Source organism: Pectinophora gossypiella, chromosome 3, assembly GCF_024362695.1.
Source record: "Pectinophora gossypiella chromosome 3, ilPecGoss1.1, whole genome shotgun sequence".
Taxonomy (NCBI): Eukaryota; Metazoa; Arthropoda; class Insecta; order Lepidoptera; family Gelechiidae; genus Pectinophora; species Pectinophora gossypiella.
This window is the reverse complement of record NC_065406.1, coordinates 877,097-900,324: the sequence shown is the minus strand read 5'-3', so window position 1 is coordinate 900,324 and position 23,228 is coordinate 877,097. Positions and strand designations below refer to the sequence as shown.

At 39.0% G+C, this 23,228-nt stretch overlaps 1 protein-coding gene across 3 annotated transcripts; it reads left to right on the top strand.

Annotated features, from left to right (window-relative positions):
- Positions 1–810: 810 nt before the first annotated feature.
- LOC126382209 (raf homolog serine/threonine-protein kinase Raf) lies at positions 811–19,942 on the top strand. Of its 3 annotated transcripts, none has more exons than XM_050031982.1 (12): positions 811–1,436; positions 4,426–4,617; positions 5,644–5,759; positions 7,512–7,632; positions 10,332–10,448; positions 13,034–13,175; positions 14,169–14,281; positions 14,633–14,853; positions 15,830–15,921; positions 16,494–16,672; positions 17,614–17,930; positions 18,938–19,942. In XM_050031982.1, the coding sequence occupies exons 1-12, from the start codon at positions 858–860 to the stop codon at positions 18,966–18,968; spliced, it is 2,220 nt and encodes a 739-aa protein (XP_049887939.1). In that variant the 5' UTR covers positions 811–857; the 3' UTR covers positions 18,969–19,942. The 3 variants fall into 3 exon arrangements, with proteins under 3 accessions (XP_049887939.1, XP_049887937.1, XP_049887938.1); XM_050031980.1 differs by having other exon boundaries at positions 16,482–16,672; XM_050031981.1 differs by having other exon boundaries at positions 812–1,436; positions 10,332–10,439; positions 16,482–16,672.
- Positions 19,943–23,228: the final 3,286 nt, after the last annotated feature.

Genomic DNA, 23,228 nt, shown 5'->3' with positions numbered 1-23,228 from the left:
AATAGGCAGATACACTTTGTTTATTGAATACTCCAATATAATAACACTCGCGAATGTCTTCCGACTAACTTAATGCGATCATTAACCACAAAACACCACTTCGTATTAATTATTTAGATTACTCAATGAAGAAAGCAACTGTCCCGTTCCCGTTTCCCGCCGAAAAGCCGACTAATAAAACATTTGCCATAAACATTTTTTTTTTTAACAACTTATTTATTTATTTTTTTTTTGTTTTGGTTTTCCCCGAAGGGTAAGGCAAAGGGAACTATGCCCATACAGCCATGTCTTACGTATTTTTTTTCTTAATGATTAATGAAATGATGAAAGGTGATGATGATGAAACCTAAGCCCCCACCCTCGGAGCAGACTCCTACTCCGAACCCCAAACGAATTAACTCGAAAGTCCGCATAAACTTTCGAGTTATGAAGCGGCTTCTTGACACGAAGCGAAAATAGGCAGATACACTTTGTTTATTGAATACTCCAATATAATAACACTCGCGAATGTCTTCCGACTAACTTAATGCGATCATCAACCACAAAACACCACTTCGTATTAATTATTTAGATTATTCAATGAAGAAAGCAACTGTCCCGTTCCAGTTTCCCGCCAAAAAGCCACAACTTATTTATTTTTCTAGTTACTGATTTTGAAAGATTTATTTACGTTTAGAAATTAAAAATAATAGAATAGTTTTTGAACGAAATTCAAAACATCAATTTGTCAATATTTGTTCGGATACATGTCATACATACAAAACTGTCCTAAAAAGACAGTAAAATATTATTTTGGAATGGCAACATGACCTGCGCGAGTTGCGGAGAAAAATTAAAAAAATAATAAAAGAAAAGAAATGGCAGTTACTCGAGAGAAAGAAAATTGTACAAGAAAAATTAATGGGAATATACCTGCATTATCTCTCACTAGTGATAATATGTCGACATCCACGGATAGTGACGATGTAGCGGACCCTACATATGAAATTAGGAACATTCAAAGTATTATAAATGTGACTCGTGAAAACATTGACGCTTTGAATGCAAAATTTGCTGGTTTGCAACATCCCCCATCGTTATATTTGTCGGAATATCAGGAGTTGACATCGAAATTGCATAATTTAGAGCTTAGGGAGCGGACTTTGCGGGAGTTATTGCAGTCAGAGTCGCCGGATAGGAGTGAGGAGCATTCGTTGCAAGATGACTCTAAGAAGTACGATACTCTTACGCGGCAGCCGAAGGTGTTCCTGCGGGCGCACCTGCCGAACCAGCAGCGGACGAGCGTGCAGGTGAAGGAGGGCGTGACGTTGCGGGACGCGCTCTCCAAGGCGTTGAAGCTCCGCAACCTCACTTGTGAAATGTGTGAAGTGGTACGGACAGGCAATAACCAAGTGATACCATGGGACATCGACATAACGGACATAGACGCCGAAGAGGTTAGTAGCACACGCTTTTTGGTTTATAACAATGACTAAACAAAGTTATACTATGCTGTTGGACACTGGTTATTCTTGCCAACTCATATGTGCCAGTTTTTCCATTTGGTTCAAGGATTACCCTCATGTTTTTATTACACTCAACATCATTATCATAGATAGGAAGGTCATTTATTTAGGAATATTTCAATAAAACTCGACTGCACTGCCCTCATACTAAAAGGCTCTTAAGTGCCAACAGCAAAAAACCTGTAAAACTACTTTTGTAAAGTGTAAGATTGGAGGCAAGTGCAGATAAATTATATAGAGCCAACATAAAAAACAATGTCCGAATTTTAGGGAGAGCTGCAGCAGGATAAATACTTGGCGAGATACTCAGCTACTTTTCAATATTAATTTATACTCAAAGTTTGTGTTTTATCCTAAAAGTACATTTTGTTGTTTTATAGTAAAAACTACATAAGGCCCTTTTTGAAAAACACATTTCCATGTGAAAAAAATCTTGATTTCTTTTGATTAATTTGAATTCAGATAAAAAATAGAGACTACTTACTTAATTTTACCTTAATTCAAAATTTAATGGAAGGGCTTGTCTTGTTAACAAAAATCACTTTCAGAAAAGTGTTTATGAAGTTTTTATTATATGGTGTTTAGAGTAATGTTATTTGACATAACAATACTTGTGTTATGCATATTCTATAAAACTTTCTATAATACATCTTACTTAACATATGATTTGGCCAATATCTGTGTTGGTCAATGACTGAATGGGATGCTAACTCGAGTCAGCAACACATAAAAGAGAAAAGAGAGAGACTAAATTTTTTAAGGAGCAATGTATAAATTTTTGCAATAAGATTCCCATTGATATTCAGAATTTACCTTTGAACACTTTTAAGCCAGTAATTAAACAGAAACTTTGTAAAAAAGGTTATTATAAGGTTAGTGATTATTTAGAAGATATGAATGCATGGGATTAACTGTAAATACTTTATCATTTTTTTAAAGAACGACTAGGGCCCTGTGCTGAGGTTTTTCTTGCAGCTTCTTTTCTCCGGCTATATCTACAGGTTGTGAGAAGCTGTAGTTTTAGGCCAATGAGACATTTGTTATGTGAAAAATGACACATCAAAGTAACTATGTTACCTACTGAATAAAATTATTTTTGAATTTGATTAGAATAGGAAGAATCAAATAAGAATGTTGTGAAATGTTCAAACATACATTTTAAAATATGAAAGGAATGTAAATATTATCTTGAATTTTGAATAAGTGCTGGCTATAGGCCGCTCCTCAATCAATCAGAGTGATTAATCAGTGAGAGTACCTACTCCAACAAGCTGTTAAATTTCATACAAGTCTTCTTTAAGAATATTAACATTTTATTGAATATTAGATTCTTGTCATTTTCTTACCTGAAGAAAAGGAAAGGGAAGGATGGATGATTGACAGCTGTTAATTTTAAAATGAATTTTTGGTTTTATATTTTTTTTTATATTTTTGTCTCACCTATTACTTCTATACTATCAACTATTTGTGGGGATCTATAATTGGCTTTGTGTTACTAATTTAAGGATTAGACTGTAAGTGAATGCTGTTGATCTCCCTAATAATAAATAAATAAAAACTGGAATCAACATTAATGTATTTTGCTCCAAATGTTAAGGCTGTCTGTCAATTGTATTTACATGAAGAAGAAATTTATCACAGAAATAAATGGACTAGAAACTTAGATTTAAAAGAAAGTAAAACAAGAGATTTAGTTTATTGCAGTATCTTTTGGTACATGGTTTATACTGGGTTTGGAGCCACCTTTTAAGCATAGATATGCTTGTATTAGGTGACTCCGTTCTTCCATAACAATGTTCGTAAATTGTACCTTACACTAATTGACAGAAATCGAAAGGAAAGAAAAAATAAAATGAAAATGATTAATAAGATTTATTGCAATTGTACAGTAAAGTAATTTAAATCTGTTGAAATAGTTATTTCTATTGTATCATTTAAATAGTTTTTAACTTAATACCTTAATATTAAATCATTGATCTAACAGAAAGCTCGGTGAGGTGTAGGTACTTAATTCATCTTGCAAGGTATGTATTGGGATATAGTCATGAGATTAAAATTTTTTTAAGTGTCTCAAAAAATTGTTGCTACAGTTGGTGGGATAAATACTTTCCAGCTTAATTATGATTAAACTGCTGTACCAATGTGAAATAATGTAATATCACTTTGCAGCATTGTCTTTTCTCAGTTCTTAGAGGTGTGCTTTCGCCCGCGTGTCTGTTGTGATGATTTATGTACTGCACATAGCGTGATTTGCGCCGCTACACACGTCTTTTCTAATTACATATCTGTCTGTATTATAGAACAGCCGGGTCTGCATGACAACCGCGCCGCACGCGGCGCGAATTATATGGCTGGCCTTCGACCAATACCCGTTTGACGGTAGATAGCATTCGTATCGTTTATTGGTCGAAGCGCTCAATATAATTCGCGCTGCGCACGGCGCGGTTGTCATGCAGACCCGGCTGCTGCATATACAGGTGGCCCAGAAGTTCACGTTCAAAATTAGATAGAGGGGCTCATTGGCTACTAGAAACACCCCCATGTATGTTCAGCGATTATTTACGGCTTAGGAGATATGACCCTTTTTGTACCTTTTTCAAGATTTTGTACAACTGCACGGCAACCATGGCGTAAATTATATCGTGGGTCTCGATCAATAGCTGCGCCGTGCAGACCCTACAGAACGCGAATGGGCCCGAAAATGTGACGCGTAAATGCGAAATGCGTAAGCATTTAAGCTTATATACAAGCTGCAAACAATAACTTTCTTGCTCCTGGAAACCTCTGAGAATGGCCTTTGTAGACTTAGCAATAGACGTTATTTTAAAGGCAGTTGTATGTGTGTTTAGTTGACAGTCTGCGTCGCCGTTGTGGCTTGAGCCTAATTTAGACTGTGTACTAAAACCAGCCATATATTTAGGTGACAGTCCGCACGTTGGACAAGCTCCCCATCATGTCGCACATCTCACACCAGTTCACGAGGAAGACCTTCTTCACGCTGGCCTTCTGCGAGTGTTGCAGACGGCTACTCTTCAACGGGTTCTACTGCTCGCAGTGTAACTTCAAATTCCACCAGCGCTGCGCAGACAAGGTGCCACCCATATGCCACCAGGTGAGACTCGAATCACTACCGATTATGTCGAATTCCAATCTACATCATCAATTTATGAGCCACGCTCTTGTCGGTGTAGCATTCTCCATGCTAGTACTTTAGGGAAAAATAGGATAGTGGTTTCCCTCTTGCCTTCCGCCCAATTCTAATATGAAAGAAAAAAGTAATGAATGGTCTTAATGTTAAAAGTGTCATGATTCGGCGAAAACAAGAAAGTAACACGAGGTTATTTTCTTTTTAACACTGCCAGTGTATGATGGAAAAAAATGTTGTCCAGTGTAGTATACACCTTATAGTATATAAGACCATAGTCATAATCCGGCTCGTGAACAACAATACCATCACACTGTGCGGGCGGACCGTCCCGTACGGACTGACTGTTTGTCTTGCTGTACCAGCCGGGTCTGCATGACAACCGCGCCGCGCGCGGCCCGAATTATATCCAGCGCTTGGACCAATAAACGATACGAATGCTATCTACGTAGATAGACGTCAAACGGCTATTGGTGGAAGCGCTCAATATGATTCGCGCTGCGAGCGGCGCGTTTGTCATGCAGACTCGGCTGGTGATGCTTGCGCTCGACACAAGGATAGCAATATCAATGGTATAAAAAGACTAGGTATGCTCAAAAGTGACAGCTAACATTTAAAGGATAGCCCAGCTGATGTCATCCCACCCTGCGTTGCCATTTCGCAAAAAATAATAACCCACGACCATTGTTTTTATATTTACTTTGCAAGGAAATTTTGAACGTTTAGTAAAAAAGTTACTTGTAATGTGACAAGTAATACTAATTAAATACGTTAGTCAGTAATTCACTTAATTTTCAATAATAACTTTTATGTCTTTGGAATGTTGGATATACCAATTTAATGGTAACACTTACGTCATCAAAGGGCTAGCAATGGCGGCTTGTCATAGGATTGAGCGTACCTGGTTTTCTTATACCATGGCAATATCAATACACTACACCCAGTTTCAAAACTACCTTGTAGGCAGATGAAGATATGTCCTAATCTTCCCAGGTTCGGATGACAGACACGTACTACGCAGCGCTGTTGGCCCAGAACCCGGAGACGCAGGCCATCCTACACTACCCGCACTTTGGCTTCCACCACCTCATTAGTACCGACCACAGCAAGTGAGTAGTATTATATTTGTAAGTATGTTATATTTTATTTCTATGTATGTATTGGTAATGAGTTGTACTTATAGTTTGTACCCGCAATCTTTCAATATTTCTTTTTACATTTTTCCTCACCTTATGGTTGTCTGGTAGAAATCGCTTTAAGCGATAAGGCCGCCATTTGCCATTTACTTAGTTAAGAGACTTTTCGTAATTATTTCTTTTTATTTTGGTGCAATAGTGTATTTGTATTGTATTGTATTGTGAGTACCATCGCCACTACTTTACAGGGTGTTAGAGACACCGTAAAAAAAAAATTGGGGGGATAATTCAGACGATTTGAAAACATACTTCTTCTTCTACTTCTATCGTGTGAGTTGTGAGGTGGATTACCAACCCCATCAACCCTGCTGTCAGGGTTATTATTGAGCCGCCAAAGACCCCTGACATGACTCGTGTAACGACTACATACTTACATCAGTAAGTAGTAATTGGGACCAACAGCTTAACGTGCCTTCCGAAGCACGGATCGTCTTACTTTTGGACAATCAGGTGATTAGCTTGTAATGTCCTACCAAACTAGGGATCACAAAGTGATTTTTGTGACATGCCCCCGCCGGGATTCGAACCTGGAGCCTTCGGATCGTGAACCCAACGCTCAACCACTGAACCACGGAGGCCAAAAAGTTGGGTAAAGAGTCCTCTTAACCGGCGAATATGCAAAAACACTAGTGAAAGTAGAAGAAGCGAAAGTGGGGATTCTCTTAAAATGCATAAATGTTTTTGTCATAATTTTAATTATCATATTCCTTTTTGCATAATGTTTTTTAGCATAATAACATCTAGGAATACTGGTTTTTTAGGTATAACTTATTTTCGGACTAATATTTGTTGGTATAAATTTTATTCGCATAGAAATAGGTATCCATAATTCTTTTTTAGAATAATAGTGTTTTGCCATAATTTTTACAAGGCATAACAGTAGGTTAGGAAGCGGCGGGGGTGGCCCATGGGCCATCCCTTCGCCGCCAACATATTTATCTTACATACGATGATCAACAGCATGAAATAGTGTCAAAAAATATAAAAAGTCACAATCATGAACCAAATGCAGCCAAGGAAAAAGTAACTTTCGAAAATGTTCAAAGTTGTGCCAAAACTTTTCTTATTCGGAGTATAGTTTTTATGCTTATATATCATTATTGTCATTAATTATTATGCTTATAGTAGTTATGAGTTTCAAACTTATGCTTATAAAGTTATGACAAATTAATACTATGCGTAACTAATAATAGGACAAGTAACAGTATGCCATGGTAAATTATTACATAAAATTTTATGAGTAAAAAAAAATAGTGAACCGCGAAAGTGGTGTGTTAGGATCGCCATCTGCAATGGGGGAAATAGCCGTGATCCTATCATATTTATTATTACACATACATACATAAACTCACGCCCGTAATCCCAAATGGGGTGGGCAGAGCCACAAGTAATCAAAGACAACTTGCAGCCACTGTTGATACGAAGTCCTAAGATGGATATGATGAACCTTATGGTGATAAGGGATCAGCCTATCGCCCATAACATTAGTCCATCATGTTTACATTTATCGTCATCATCATATTTATTATTTATTTACATTTATCAACTTTTATGACAAATAAAACCGTAAGTCTCATTAAATGTCAAATATGATAGTGCGACAGGGTTCTAAAGTGGGTACATGATATTGCTCATGACTGTACATGCGACTTGTATCCGTCCCAGGCAACAGCACCCACGTTCGTTGAACCAGCAGGACCGGTCCAACTCGGCGCCCAACGTGTGTATCAACATGGTGCAGCGGCCCATGACCCTCGCCGAACATCAGCGGAAGTATAACAACCAGGTTCGTCTCTTCACTTCTTCTTAACATAACATAACATAACATAACAAATACTTTATTGCACAAACAGGAAAAAACAAAAAACAAAACAAAAGAGAAATAGAATTAGTACAATAGGCGGCCTTCTTCTTATTATTTATTTATTTATTTGTACACAATGAAACAGACACAAGAAACATACAAAGAAAACAGATAGTACAGGCAAGCTTATCTCTAAATAAAGAGATTTTTTCCAGCTGACCTACGTGACAAGAGAGACTTTCAACGTATAATATTATATAGATAGACATACATACGCGTACAAATTATTTAGAAATCAATCTTCTTCTATCGTGTGGGTTGAAAGGTGAATTACCAACCTCATCAACCCTGATGTCAGGGTTATTATTGAGCCGCCAAACGCCCCTGATATGGCTCATGTAACGACTACTTACTTTCATCATCTTTCATTTCACTCTTACCACGTTATAGGAGTTTGAGGAAACCAACTATTTAATTATTGAGAAAACTATTTTTAACTGGTCAATGATGCCGATTCCTGTACACACCTATCTAAGTAAGCCGACATGACGTCACATTTAATTGAGGTATAAGTTTCTGTGTTCGTTTTCCATGTTTCTATATAGAAAATATTGCGTGTGTGCGTTGACTTCTGATGATAATGTATATAATATGTAATCCGTGTCTGTGGTGTCCTAAATAATAAATGTTTCTAAGTTTCTTTTTAAGTTACACCTGTCAATTTCTTATGCACTGAAAAGGAAAGGAAAGGTAAAGCAGGCATAACACTTATGGAACACACGTCAATTTTAGGCAGAAATTTAAAATACCTTTCCAAAATGTTATATTGGTCAATAACCCGACAGAATTAAGTTGACAGCACACGTCAATCGTATTGTATATGAGCGAGATGAATGTTTGGTTCGCCCGGGTTCTTCATTCATTTTAAAATTAACAGTTGTCAATCACCAGCCCCTTTCTTTTTAGACAGAGAAAGAACATGACAGGTATAACTTAAAATCAAATTAGGAGGTGTCAGGAATCGGGGCCATTACGTAATTAGATGTTAAACAAGGTAACACCCTCCCCCCCCTCCTCGGTCGTACTTTAGTCTCTAATCGTATGGACGTCAGGCGTCACACACACAGATACGCGTGTACGGTAACGAGCATTAGTATGTATATGTCACCGTAAAATTGTAAATAACGTCAGATTATAATCTATCGATTTGAATCTCGCGAGATTGTGAACTGTCGAATAATTATGAATCGTATCATATTGCTTACAATTTAACGTATTATTTTTCGGTAGATTATAATTTATCGAAGTGAAACCGTCAAATTGTGATACGAAACGCACCTCGCGTGCTATACCATAGAGTTACAAAACTATTAGAGTGAGCATAATGTTAATTTGGGATTCTCTTAAAATGCATAAATGTTTTTGTCATAATTTTAATTATCATAATCCTTTTTGCATAACGTTTTTTAGCATAATAGTTTTACTTTCCCATAATAACATCTAGGAATACTGGTTTGTTAGGTATAACTTATTTTTGGGATTAATAAATAGATATCCATAATTCTTTTTTAGAATAATAGTGTTTTGTCATAATTTTTACAAGGCATAACAGTAGGTTAGGGTGCGGCGGGGGTGGCCCTTGGGCCACCCCTATGCCGCCAACATGTTTATCTTACACACGAAAAGTATACTGAATGATACGTTTCAGATTTTTTAATTTTGATACATTTTTTCTTAACATGTGATGTCAGAATTATTGATTACTTACTAAATAATTAATAAATACGTACTTGATTTCACAATCTTGAAGAGCATTTATTTTATTTGACTGACACCTGTGTTTTATTCCTAACTCTATGGACACAGAACGGTCTACTGTAAGGCCGACCAATCAGGGACAGCCGTCGGACAGTTGACAATTTGACAATTGTAAGATTGTGATTTAACAGTTTTACTTCGATAGATTATAATCTGACGAATAATAATACGTTAAATTGTAAGCAGTATATTACGTTTCACAACACCGTTCACAACAGTGACAGTGACAGTTCACAATCTCGCGAGATAGATTATAATCTAACGTTATTTACAATTTTACGGTGACATATACACTTTGGTACCATGTCACATTAACTTTTTTGACAAATTGTACTGTAAGTCTCACTAAATGTCAAATATGTTAGTGCGACAGAGTCCTAAAGTGGGTACGTTATATTTGCTCATGACGGTACGGTAACGTCAATGTGTAGTGTCTGTGTACTTTTGAGCTTTCAAAAAGAACTATTCAGCGTTGGGCTCGCAGCCTGTTTCCCTGATGACAGCCTCCAACCCCGAACAAGCCGACATTACGAACGCTAGCGGTACAAATATATTAAATACTAGCTTTTGCCCGCGACTTCGTCCGCGTGGCGTGTTATAAAAGAGAGATCTTTGTGTGTGTGGGAGTGCATAACTTTCAAGCATCTAACTTATGCAGTTTAGATTTTTCATACAAAAGAATTTTCCCGCTAATTCCCGTTCCCGTGAGAATTCCGGGAATTCCTTTCTTGGTGCACCTCTACGGTACCTAAGCTACGTCCCTTCTAAATTTCAAGTGCCTACGTTTAGCCGTTTAGGCTGTGCGTTGATATGTCAGTCAGTCAGTTTCTCCTTTTATATATTTAGATTAATATTGTTTTCAGTGCACCAACTCGCCACAGTCCACAAACTACCTGACGTCGGGCAGACAGAATAAAGACGACAAGAGCAGCAAGGACAACAGCGACCAACAACACAGTCAAAGCACGCAGGTTGGTTTGGTATGATCTGTTGTAGCTATAACACCCCTTAAAACATACCATTCTTATCGTGTGGATTATTTTAGATTACCAAACTCTCGTCTCTTTCGTACTAAGCTGTGTCCTGAGACGTATATCTCGTCTCTTTCGCGCTAGGCTACGTGATATATCTCTGTCCTGCTGTCATTCTAATCGTGCTACGTTTTGAGCAGTATAAGATCAGCTCGGCCGACGTATTTTTAAAATCATCTCTTTTTGAATTAATTTCTCACCAGGTAAAAATTGAGACTACAAACTTTGGTTTGGTTTGGTTTTTTCCCAGTAGGGTTTACGTACAAACTTTGGTCTTGATTAAAGATATCTATTGCGAGATTTGGTTAACAAAAATCACATCCAAATGCGATTTCTACCAACAGTGGAGCAGTTTGGTGGAGCTCCATACCCCCTCCAGTTGTTTGAGGGGAGGACTGTTCCCAGCATTAGGACGTATATATATATATATATATATATATATGCAAGTTAAGCCGTTGGTCCCGGTTATTACTTACTGATGTAAGTATGTAGTTGTTACATGAGCCATGTATGTATGTAACGACCTTTGGCGGCTCAATAATAATCCTGATACCAGGGTTGATGAGCTTGGCACTCCACCTCGCAATGCACACGAGAGAAGAAAACTCGCTTATGTATTTCAAACTTACTTTTCCGAAGGCACTATTATCCCAAACATCTCCACCAACCCGCAGTGGAGCAGCGTCGTGGAGTGTGATGTCTGTGTCTATGCTCCATAGTAAAGTAAAGTAAACCTTTATTTGTGTGAATACAGTACATAATGATGTTATACAATACTGAGGCACATGTGTATTCAACCTGCATGCAGGCATACAAATATTTGATTTTTACAATTTCAGCAATACAAATAACAGAATAAAATAGATTTCAATTTTACAAATACTCAGTCAACCAAGGATAATATTCTTTAGTCAATATTTTTATCCCTATCTAAATATTCTTTCACACTACAAAAGCAATGCTGGAAAAGCCAGTTTGTCAAAGCAGATTTAAATTTAGGCATTTGTGTCATTTTTAAATTTTCAAGGATGTTATTATAAATTACTATAGTCATATTATACACATTTTTATCATAAATATAACACTTACTAGGAGGACGATACCCCCACCGGTTGTTTGAGAGGAGGCTTGTACATTTTTTTTTCACTTGATATCAACTCAGAATCATGGTCTGAATCATCCTTCAAAGTTTTCGTTAGTATGTCACTAACGCCCTGTATCCTCGTAACGCCGAAGCATAATTACGATTTCGAAGTAATAAACGACGGTGGTACCTTGAAAAGGACCAAATTTTTGTAGTCGTAAAGGCCGAGCACTTCAAGTACAAATTTTAAAGTGTTAGAGTTATCCGATCGGGTTCAAATTAAGTGGAGACCTATGTAAGGATGAATAGAAGACATTTTTGAAAAAATTACGTTTTTTTTTAGTTCTTCCAGAAGGACTCCCGGTTTGAGTCACTACTTTTAGTAAAATTTGAAAAATATTATTATTATAAAGGGTTATGTATTTTTTCATTAAGATACATACCTATTTGTACGTCATAAATATGTGTATATACTTACATATTTAAATATAAAATATGTAACGAGTTTTAGTTTTTATGATGTAGTTTGTGATTAGTCCCTCTGAAAGTACATTAGGTTTATATTATTAGGAAAAAAATTAATTCATGGTGTCAGTTTAGATCATCATTAGAAGGAAAAAGGAAATAAAATGAAGACGGTAGTTTTTTTTAATCATAAGATCACGTAAGCAAGTCAGTCTAATATCGGTATGATTTAATCACATATAACAATTTAAAAACCTTTTTGAAAAATATCCGGACATGACATCTAAAGTCCCTTGCAAAGGACTAAAAAAGTTTGCTTTCATATTGCTAACGATATCGATACAAAATTGATAAAAAAACTATGTCATGTTGTTGATTATTATCTTACCTGCGATTTCTGAAAATAATGTGTATGAAAAACTACGAAATTCGATTATTAACTTGATTTTTTTTTACCTCGTCGCCCGTGTGCGCGCCATCTTTACCAATAAAATGACAAATTACGACAAGTGATACATATTTCTTTTTTATTAAAGCCACCTATTCACGAAATTGAATGAACTAGTTCATAGACAAAATACTTTTTTTCTCAATCGGCGCAAAGGTTTGAATTAAATTGACAGGCAAAGTTTTGGTACTTTTAAAAGTACCTTCGTTGATTATTAGAACAAACTATTTCAAAACCTTCGGCCTTTATGACTACAATTATTTGGTCCTTCTCAGAGGACCCCAGGGCTTACGAGGGTATAGGATATGTATGTATGTAGGATGACTGGGACGATGGAACGAACGGTACAGATTGTGTGTGAGTGAGATGGCATGAGAGGGGGAAGAGGCGGATGGTGTGCGACGACGTATTAGAGATAGTGAAAAAGAATAATTAATACAGTGTCTCAGTGAACATCCACGGATTTTATTTACTATACCCAACCTCAATTTCTACATGTATGTAAATACATGGTGTAATGCGTGGTTTTGTCTGCAGGCGTCCCCGACGGGCACGCTGCGCCCGCGACGTGCGCGTGCGCGCTCCGCGGACGAGTCGTGGAAGAACGCGCTGTCGCCGCGCGAGAGCTACGACGACTGGGTCATACACGCCGACGAGATACTCATCGGCGCCAGGATAGGTATACACACTGGATATATGCAACTATGTATACCACACATAACAAAACAAAACACAGTACTCAACAGTAGTAGACACAATACAATTTTTTACTGAGGCAGTGGTGCTAATTCCTACAGACGCCATCTAATTTTATTTTAAATTATACCTGTTATTTTCTTATCCGCTTAAAAAGAAAGGGTAATCGACAGGCATAAAATTTATGCAACACACGTCAATTTTAAGCAGAAATCTAAAACAACCGTCTCAATTTTTTACATCGGCCAATAACCCGTCAGAGTTAAGTAGACAGCACTTCAAATGGATTGCATACCAGCGAGATGCCTATTTTATTCGCCCGGGTTATTCATTCATTGTAAAATTAACTTGTTGACAATCATCCGTCCCTTTCCTTTTCGGCAGATAAGAAAATGATGGGTATAACTTAAAATAAAATTAGGAGGTGTCTGCAGGAATCGGGGCCAATGTCAAACTTTCCACGTCATTCATTGCTTCTCTCAACCAAACTAAGGTAGTTTGCAACTAGTCAAATCAGTTACTTTTTACTTAACGTCAAAACACAAAATTACTATGGAATTTGCATGGACTAATGTTATGGGCGATAGGCTGATCCCTTATCACCATAAGGTTCATCATATCCATCTTTGGACTTCGTATCAACAGTGGCTGCAAGTTGTCTTTGATTACTTGTGGCTCTGCCCACCCCATTAGGGATTACGGGCGTGAGTTTATGTATGTATGTATGTTGCATGAAAAAACACACTGTGTCTTCATAGAAAAACGCGACAAAATGTCACACTTATTATTACATTTTTCTTTATTAAAATTCATAAATAAGTTCAGAATTTCATAATTTATCTTTGAAAGTACCCAACTACCGCTTGTATTACGCAATGAACGGCGGGTAACTCGATGGTCCAGCTCAGCCAGAAGTGTCTTGACGAGTTAAACTCTTGGATATCAACAATATGGTTTTGTTGATGACTTTTTACAGGTTCGGGCAGCTTCGGGACGGTATACAAAGCGCACTGGCACGGCCCCGTCGCCGTCAAGACGCTCAATGTGAAGACACCCACTCCCGCGCAGCTCCAGGCCTTCAAGAATGAGGTATGTGCTTATAAGGGAGTCTCACAACTCATAGAACTAAAACTAACCATATCTCTTTCTTGCACTTATTGAAAGACAGGAACGGCAATAGTTTAAGAGCTGTCAAATTCTCGCTGGTATTCAACCCGTTTGACGTGTGCTGTCTAGATTTATATCTAAAATTCACATGTGGACTGTATTTTTTTTTATTACAAACACGACGTACAGAAGATAAAAACAAAATATAAGAAATGCATAACAGGCGGCGTTATTGCTGCAATTCCTTCCGGGCAAACGTTAGGAACAGATATAACTTAGAATAATATAAGGAGGTGTCTACTGCAATCAGTAACAACTGACATGTCCTCTCAGGTGGCAGTATTACGCAAGACGCGGCACTGTAACATCCTCCTCTTCATGGGCTGCGTGTCCAAGCCGTCACTGGCGATAGTGACGCAGTGGTGCGAGGGCTCCTCCCTGTACCAGCATTTGCACGTGCTCGAGACGCCTTTCCCCATGCTGTATCTCATAGACGTGGCGCGCCAGACCGCCCAGGGCATGGACTACCTGCACGCCAAGAATATCATACACAGGTCAGTGTCATGTACAGTACAAGCTGTCGCTGGCTATACTTCCCTACGCTGTAACTCATAGACGTGGCGCGCCAGACCGCCCAGGGCATGGACTACCTGCACGCCAAGAATATCATACACAGGTCAGTGTCATGTACAGTACAAGCTGTCGCTGGCTATACTTCCCTACGCTGTAACTCATAGACGTGGCGCGCCAGACCGCCCAGGGCATGGACTACCTGCACGCCAGGTCAGTGTCATATACAGTACAAGCCGTCGTTGGCTATACTTCCCCATACTATATCTAACAGATGTGATGTGAAGTGGACTGTCTGCACGCCAAAAATATTACACAGGTCAGTGTCACATAGGCATGTTTGTCACGTACAGTACAAGCCGTCACTGGCTATAATTCCCCATCTGTACCTAAAAGATGTGATGTGGATTGTTTGCACGCCAGGAATATTATACACAGGTCAGTGTCATATACAGTACAAGCCATCACTGGCTATACTTTCCCATATTGTATCTAATAGAGGTGATGTGAAGTAGACTGTCTGCACGCCAGGAATATTATACACAGATTCCTGTCACATAGACATTAAAATTTGTCACATACAGTATAAGCCGTCGCGGGCTATACTTCCCCATGCTGTATCTGATAGAAGTGGCGCGCCAGACCGCACAGTGCAAGGATTATTTTATTAACAACAACAACATAACATAGCATAGTGCAAGGGGTAGTCAGAAGTGTATTTGTTTAAAAACCCACACCTCACCAGCTATGTTTGAATCCCATGTAATAGGGTGCGTATCTATTGCCATTAATCAAAGTGTAACTATGTTACTGAATAAAGATATTTTTGAATTCAAATTGAATTATTCGAGCACAAATCCCGGAAACCTGATATCAATTATCTATATACTTTCTCCTAACATTATTAATCCCATTATTAACCCAAGATTACAGTTAATAATTATGAAATTCCTGTTTTAGAGACCTGAAATCAAACAACATATTCCTGAGAGACGACTGGTCGGTCAAAATTGGTGATTTCGGCCTAGCCACCGCCAAGGTCCGGTGGTCAGGTAAGACATGTCTCCTACAAATTAACTATAGTATGGTAACGGCCTGGTCCAGTGGTTGAGCGTTAGTCTCAGGTTTGAATCCTGGTGGGTAAATATCACAAAAAATACTTTGTGATCCCTAGTTTGGTTAGGACATTACAGCCTGATCACCTGATTGTCCAAATGTAGGTAGTCTTACATGAGCCATGTCAGGGGTCTTTGGTGGTTTAGTAGTGATACCAGAGTTAATGAGGTTGGTAATCCACTTCACAACCCAATGAGCTCAATGAGCTGAATCATCCCTACTGGTATGGTTACCTGTACGTACTTGTACGGGGTGTAAGTGACATCCTAACGAGGGGGATGATTCAGACCATGATTTGAGTTGATGTCGAGTGGAGTTTCCTGTCGGAAAATTCATGTTTTTTTTTGTGATTTTTTCAGTTTCATACATTTGCGACGGAAAATTTCACTTGATATCAGCTCAGAATCATGGTTTCATCCCTCAAAGTTTTCGTTGCCATGTCACTAGCACCCTGTATAATATGAGTTTGGAAGAAGGAGCATGACGTAACTTGCAGACTCGTCAACAGCGGGCGGCGTGCAGTGGCAGCAGCCCACGGGCTCCATCCTGTGGATGGCGCCCGAGGTGGTCCGCATGGAGGAGCCCGTGCCCTACACGTTCCGCTCGGACGTGTACGCGTACGGCGTCGTGCTCTACGAGCTCATGGCCGCCGAGCTGCCGTATGCGCACCTCAACAACAAGGACCAGGTAACATACATACATACATACACTCACGCCTATTTCCCACCGGGGTAAGCAGAGACTATAGAATTCCATTTGCTTCGATCCTGACACACTTCTCTTGCTTCCTCCACATTCATCAATCGCTTCATACACGCACGCCGGTTCAGAGTAGATCGTATTGAACCTTTTCTAAGGACATCTCCAATTTGGTCATCGTAAGTCCTTCTCGGTCTTCCTCTCCCAGCCCTACCATCAACTTTCGCTTTATACACCGCTTTTGCAATCCTATTATCCTTCATCCGCCAGACCAGGTAACACTATAACATAAATTCATAATAACACTTTATAGCAAAGAAGCCGTGGTAGCCCAGTTGGTAGAACGCTTGCCTCTCATTTTGAGGTCGCAAATTCGAATCCAGCACAGGCCTAAACCAATAATTGTCGAATTTGTTCTCGAATTCATGTTTGGATCATAAATGATTATCACGTGCTCAGCGGTGAAGGAAAACATCGTGAGGAAACTCACATTTCCGAGCACACTGCATTTTTGGAGGTATGCGACCTCACCTGTATTGGGCTGGTTTTCTCTTCGCGGGTTGGAACGTCAGACAGGCTACAATAAACCCAATTTACAGTATTCAAAACTATTATCTAGTCCATCACATCACCAATTTAAGAGCCATGCTCTTGTCGGTGTAGCATTCTCCATGCTACTTTTTAGGGAGAAATAGTAGTTTCCCGCTTGCCTTCCGCCCCGCAGTACTCTGTCGGTCACGACTGGTATGGCGCCCAGAGTAGTCTATTTCAAAGCCGTACTAGGACTCATGTCCTCCGCCGAATTTAGAATAAAATAGAAATAGTTTATAATAAAAGGGTGCCACACACAAAAAAAGACAATAACATCATATCAAATTTCCACTAAAAAAACTCTTCTTTTTAGTATTTACACTAACAAAAACTTACAGATACTATGGATGGTCGGGCGCGGCCTCCTCAAGCCCGACGTAAGAAGACTCCGCCAGGACGCCCCTCAGGCCCTGAAACGGCTGTTCGAGGACTGCATCAAGTTCGACCGGGAACAGCGACCACTGTTTAGACAAATACTGGCATCGCTCGAAGGGATGCTCCGAGCTATGCCGAAGATCACACGCTCGGCGTCGGAGCCCACGCTGAGCCGGCAGCTGCACGGCTCCGACGACTACTTGGCCTACTCGTGCGCCTCGCCGAAGACGCCCGTCAACTTTCAGTTCAACACTGACACTAGTTTCCCCGCTTTTTATGGGTAAGTTAATTTTAGTAACGTATCTTCAGTCAATTAATTCAGTTAATTTTAGTAACAGCCTCCGTGGTCTAGTGGTTAGAGCGTTAGGCTCTCGATCTGCAGGTCCGGGTTCGATTCCCGATGGGAACATTGTCGAAATCACTTTGTGAGACTGTCCTTTGTTTGGTAAGGACTTTTCAGGCTTGAATCACCTGATTGTCCGAAGAAGTAAAATGATTCCGTGCTTCGGAGGGCACGTTACCCCGTTGGTCCCGGCTATTAGCCGTAAAAATACCTCCACCAACCCGCATTGGAGCAGCGTGGTGGAGTATGCTCCATACCCCCTCCGGTTGATTGAGGGGAGGCCTGTGCCCAGCAGTGGGACGTATATAGGCTGTTTATGTATGTATGTATCTTCAGTCATCGGACAACTGTCGGCAGGCTTTTCTTCCTTGTTGTGGATATACCACCAATTCGCACTAAGCGTACCTCTTCCTTTTTGATGCGAACTGCAAAGGACTGGAACTGTCTGCCGTCGTCTGTTTTTCCGACTCTTTATAATCTGAGAGCCTTCAAGGCTATAATGAATAGGCATTTGCTAGGTAAGTGTGATCCACCATAGACCACATCGTCACTTACCATCAGGTGAGATTGTGGTCAAACGCGAGCCTATAATATAAAAAAAAAATAATATTGGTAGATGCTGTTGTCGCCTAAAAAATGGCGCGATCAAATTGAGGCGCCTCGTTTCGTTCTATGGAAAATTGAGACTATTGAGGTTAACAAAAATCTCGAATGTGATTTCGTTCAAATAGTCGTTTACGTGGTTTTACTTTGCAAAAGACACGTTTGCTTCAATACAGATAAAAAATTGCGTTTTCAATTTTTATCCGGTATGAAATTAATTGAAAGAAATCGAGGATTTGTTGATGAAAATCACATCCGAATGTGATTGTGAATAGGCGCTTACGTGGTTTTCACTATATTCCCATATACATTATAATTAAAAAAAACCCTTTGCTTCGCAGAATCCCAGTGCCGAACCAGCGGCATCCCTAGGATATATTATTAAGCGACAAATAGGCCTCACGCACGAGGGTGGCTGCCTGTTTGCTTATCAAGGCCAGATCACCCACAGCTGCAAGACGCCAGAAGACATCAACTCATGGAAACAGACTTTGTATTGAAAGCAAATGTGCGCATTCTAGTGAGCTAGTAGTGATCAGTGACGTTTCTTACTAAAACGGCAATGCACGCTTTCCTAGCCGTACTAGGACTCTCAGCAGGGGGGTTAAAAAGGCCACATCGAAGCGATTCATCTGAAAAAGCAATATTGTTGTTTTAACATTGACGTTGACTGTCCAGGCCAAATCCAACAACCTTCACGTGACGTCCCGCGGTTTTTTTATTGAAGGTAGTTGGAAATATTTCACATTTAATAAATTTATATTAGAAATCTCCGACACTGTAATATTTCAGTTATTTTCAGCATGTATCACATGTGATGCAGGGACGTCTCGTTCTTAATTTTAGTGTATCACATACGATGCAGGGAAGTCGATGCATAAAATGTGGGTATTCGTTTAAGTATTTATTTTAGTTTTCTTGCGTGTAGTTACAGAAAAATAATGATAAACATCAGTTACGATTTAAAAGCACATTTTGTTTACCATGCTTTAATGAATTTCATTAAGTTTTTGTTTAATTTTTGTCTTTGCATAATTTTCTTTAAGTAAAAAAAAATGTGTTGGATGATTGGTGTTTTACATTTCTTAATATCTACCGTAGACGTCCTAATCATATTTATTTCCCTAACTCAGACGTCCTCGCCAATAAACGGCATACAGTCTGTAAGGAGGACGTATGGTGAAAGATCAATTTGTATCATATGTGATGCAGGGACTGTCAACGTGTTAAGTTTACGCGGTAATTATCATAATTAAAACTCATAATAACGGGTTCTCATCATTGGGTTCGGGTCATCCCGTGATCATGGCACTTGCAACAGTGTCGAAATATCGGGAGTCTCATATCCCTACTTTAAACGCGGTAAGAACCCGTTATTATGTGGTTTAATTAAGCATTATTGTTGTTTGACATTTGTTTGCATTGCGCAAATGTCAACTCGCAATATTGCTTATTAGATGAATTGCTTTGATGTGGCCTTTTTAACCTCAGGTATATCCGATTATTTTTTTTTATGTTATCTATGACTATCACCCGTATTCTAACATGTTAACTCGAAACTTTCTCCACTCGACTCCGCCTCGGCTGAGCATTTGGTATTTTAAGTAGACATTTACGCCCTCGACTTATTTTATTATTGGCAACAAAATAATATGTAGATAATGACGTCATGCCTCAACCTCTCTGGAGTAAACGTTTCAGAATACCGATAACGGCCGCCATGGTCCAGTGGTTGAGCGTTGGGCCCACGATCCGGAGGCCCCGGGTTCAAATCCCGTCGGGGACAAATCACAAAAAAAACCACTTTGGTTAGGACATTACAGGCTGATCACCTGATTGTCCGAAAGCAAGATGATCCGTGCTTCGGAAGGCACGTTAAGCTGTTGGTCCCGGTTTCTACTTACTGATGTAAGTAAGTAGTCGATACATGAGCCATGTCAGGGGCCTTTGGCGGCTCAATAGTAACCCTGACACCAGGGTTGATGGGGTTGGTAATCCACCTCACAACCCACACGATAGAAGAAGAAGAATACCGATTTTGAGCTGGACGGAGTCGAGGAAGGTTCGAGTTAACATCTTAAAATCGGCTACTTGACAGTTTTCGGATAAGTATTTAAAATAATACAAACGCTTACATTACATACATTATTTATTTTCTTGAAAAAGCTTTATATATTAGAAAAAAGAAACTAATTTTTTGGTCACGTGACATTTTAACAAGTGACGTCACATTTCAAGAACCAAAGAAACTGTCAAACAGATTAACTTGACACCTGACAAATAGTTTTTGTTTATTTTGTGAAATGTGACGTCACACGAAGCTCAATCATGGGCCCGTGTTTCGGGTATTATAATACACAGATAAAAAATCGCATCCGTGTAAAAATAAAATATTTAAAAATTATCATAACTATTTTTTAAAAACTATTGGATAATTATCGTTAAATGATAAACTACCATTTTCGACATATTTAATATTTTATTGTTACAACTGTCAAGTAGCCAATACTGGTGCAAGTTTTTATATCGAATTGCGAAACTTGAAACTGGCTTGTTCGAAAGCGGGTATGCGCTGAAAGTCTTAAGATAATCAATCAAATATCGGCTTAATGTGACGAGTCCGATTCTTAAGGCTCAGCAAACCAAGAGCAACGAAAACATTGAATAATTAACTTTGTTGATATTATCATAAAGTGTTGTCTTTTCTACCAAATATCACTTCGAGGCGCGTCGAGCCGGCGCGCGCAATTTGTCATTGTCGAAACAACATTGCATTTTATGAGAATGGTAATAGTTTTTTTCTTCAGTGATATCAGAAAATTATCGCCTCTTGGTCTGTGATGTGCTGACTCTAACAGGCATTAATTACTTCGCGATGAAGCGAGCTCGATAGGAGTGTTCAATCAAGATCCAACGAAGGTGCATTCAGCTCTGTAATATGCTCACGCTAAAACAACCCAACTAGAAACTGTCGCTATGGCGCAAATACCCATGGTCCTTTACAGGAGCAACTGTGTCGTATTTTGCGATATAAAAATGTGGATTCAAACTTTCTTGAGACGTTAAAAACATTCACATTTTCTGAATTTAAATGTGAATCGATTTTATGATTAATGCTCGATTCATTATTCCAGTAGTATTCTAATTCAGTGATTGAATCCGGACAGTGCTCCGTCACTTCATGTATGAGCGTGCGTTAATTACCTACCGATCATCGGGCCGTATGCGGCTACTCAGTAGGGCTGTCGCAAGCGCGGGCGACACGCATTAGCATTTATTTTTTTATTCGTTTCGCATGCGTATCGACTTACACAATAAAGTTATGCGACCCGGTAACTTATGCGCGTTTGAAATTAGAACAGATATTGATTGAGAACTTTGAACGCGTTGATTTTACATTATTTAAATATAGAATAAAAAACATGACGGTACCCGGCATGTTTTTGGTTTATTGCTAACTTTACAAAAATACAATTAAACGTGCAGACAGTAAAATGCTTTAAATGGTTTAATTTGTTAAATAGGTAGGCAAGTATAGGCGAAATTGTTGAATGTTTATTTTATCGAAGTAGAAGCCCTGCGTTTCGAAGCCGCGCGGTAACATGCGATATCAACTATACGCGTGAGTGTTTAGGCAAATTTTAGCACGCAGCGGTCGCGAACGAGATCAAGTAGGTTATTATCGTGGTAGGTATAGGAAATTTTGTACTGAGTGGTTTATCTGTTACGTAGTACTCTGTGACTTCTAAATAATCTATGATCCCGCACTGGATCCAATCGATAGACTGGAATGGCTACCGGAATAATGTGAATCGAGCAAAATACTGAAATTTTTGACTGAATAAGTTAAGTCAGTCAGAATTTCTTTGTAACTTGTTCCTTGACGTAGCCTTGTATGGGCCGAAGCTGTATTAGAATATAAGTGCGAGTGTAGGGAGAGTATGATGACATAAAGTGAGTTTAACATTTAAAGTTTGGCATTCCGGTTGGTTTAAGAGAAGCAGCGCGCTGACGTAGCTGTGGCGGGTAGGCTGTTACGAGCCGTCGTGTACGTGTACCTACTCGAGTAACTGCCACGACCCGAGTGCAATTTCCGATGACTGCGACTCTGGGTACACCCAGAATAAATTGAAACAATAACCCCTCTTAAAACCGCCAAAAATTTTTCCTCAAAGTTCAGTAATTTTCAACTAAGATTCGTGTCCTTTTGTAACGTTAGCTTGTATTCGAATTTATATAAACGCTAATAAGAGAAGGATTTGAAATCAATATATTGCCTACATGTTCTGGAGAAGGGTATAATGGATCTCTTTTGTTGGTTGTCTAGTTTCCACCACACTCGGTTGGCGAGGTCGGTCATTGGCCTCACACCCCACGAAAGATTACACTTGAGTATAGCCTGGATGCTATATAGTCTTACCATTTCCAGTTGGCGTTCATGAACGTAACACATAATTGTCCTTTGCTCTTATTTTTAATCTTATCTATTCCAGTCAGGAAATAGGAGGTTTTGAAGTTTTAATTTCAAATCCGTTAAACGCAGTATGTGGTATTATGTTAACAATAAATTGGGTAGTTTCCTAGGTCAAAGATAAATTATGAAATTCTGCTTACTAAATAAAGACAAGATCT

Coding starts and splice junctions, on each gene's coding strand:
- LOC126382209 (XM_050031980.1), top strand. CDS start 858: ATGGCAGTTACTCGAGAGAAAGAAAATTGTACAAGAAAAATTAATGGG. Junction 16,673..17,613: donor ACCTCAACAACAAGGACCAG/GTAACATACATA, acceptor AAAAACTTACAG/ATACTATGGATGGTCGGGCG. Junction 17,931..18,937: donor AGTTTCCCCGCTTTTTATGG/GTAAGTTAATTT, acceptor TTTGCTTCGCAG/AATCCCAGTGCCGAACCAGC.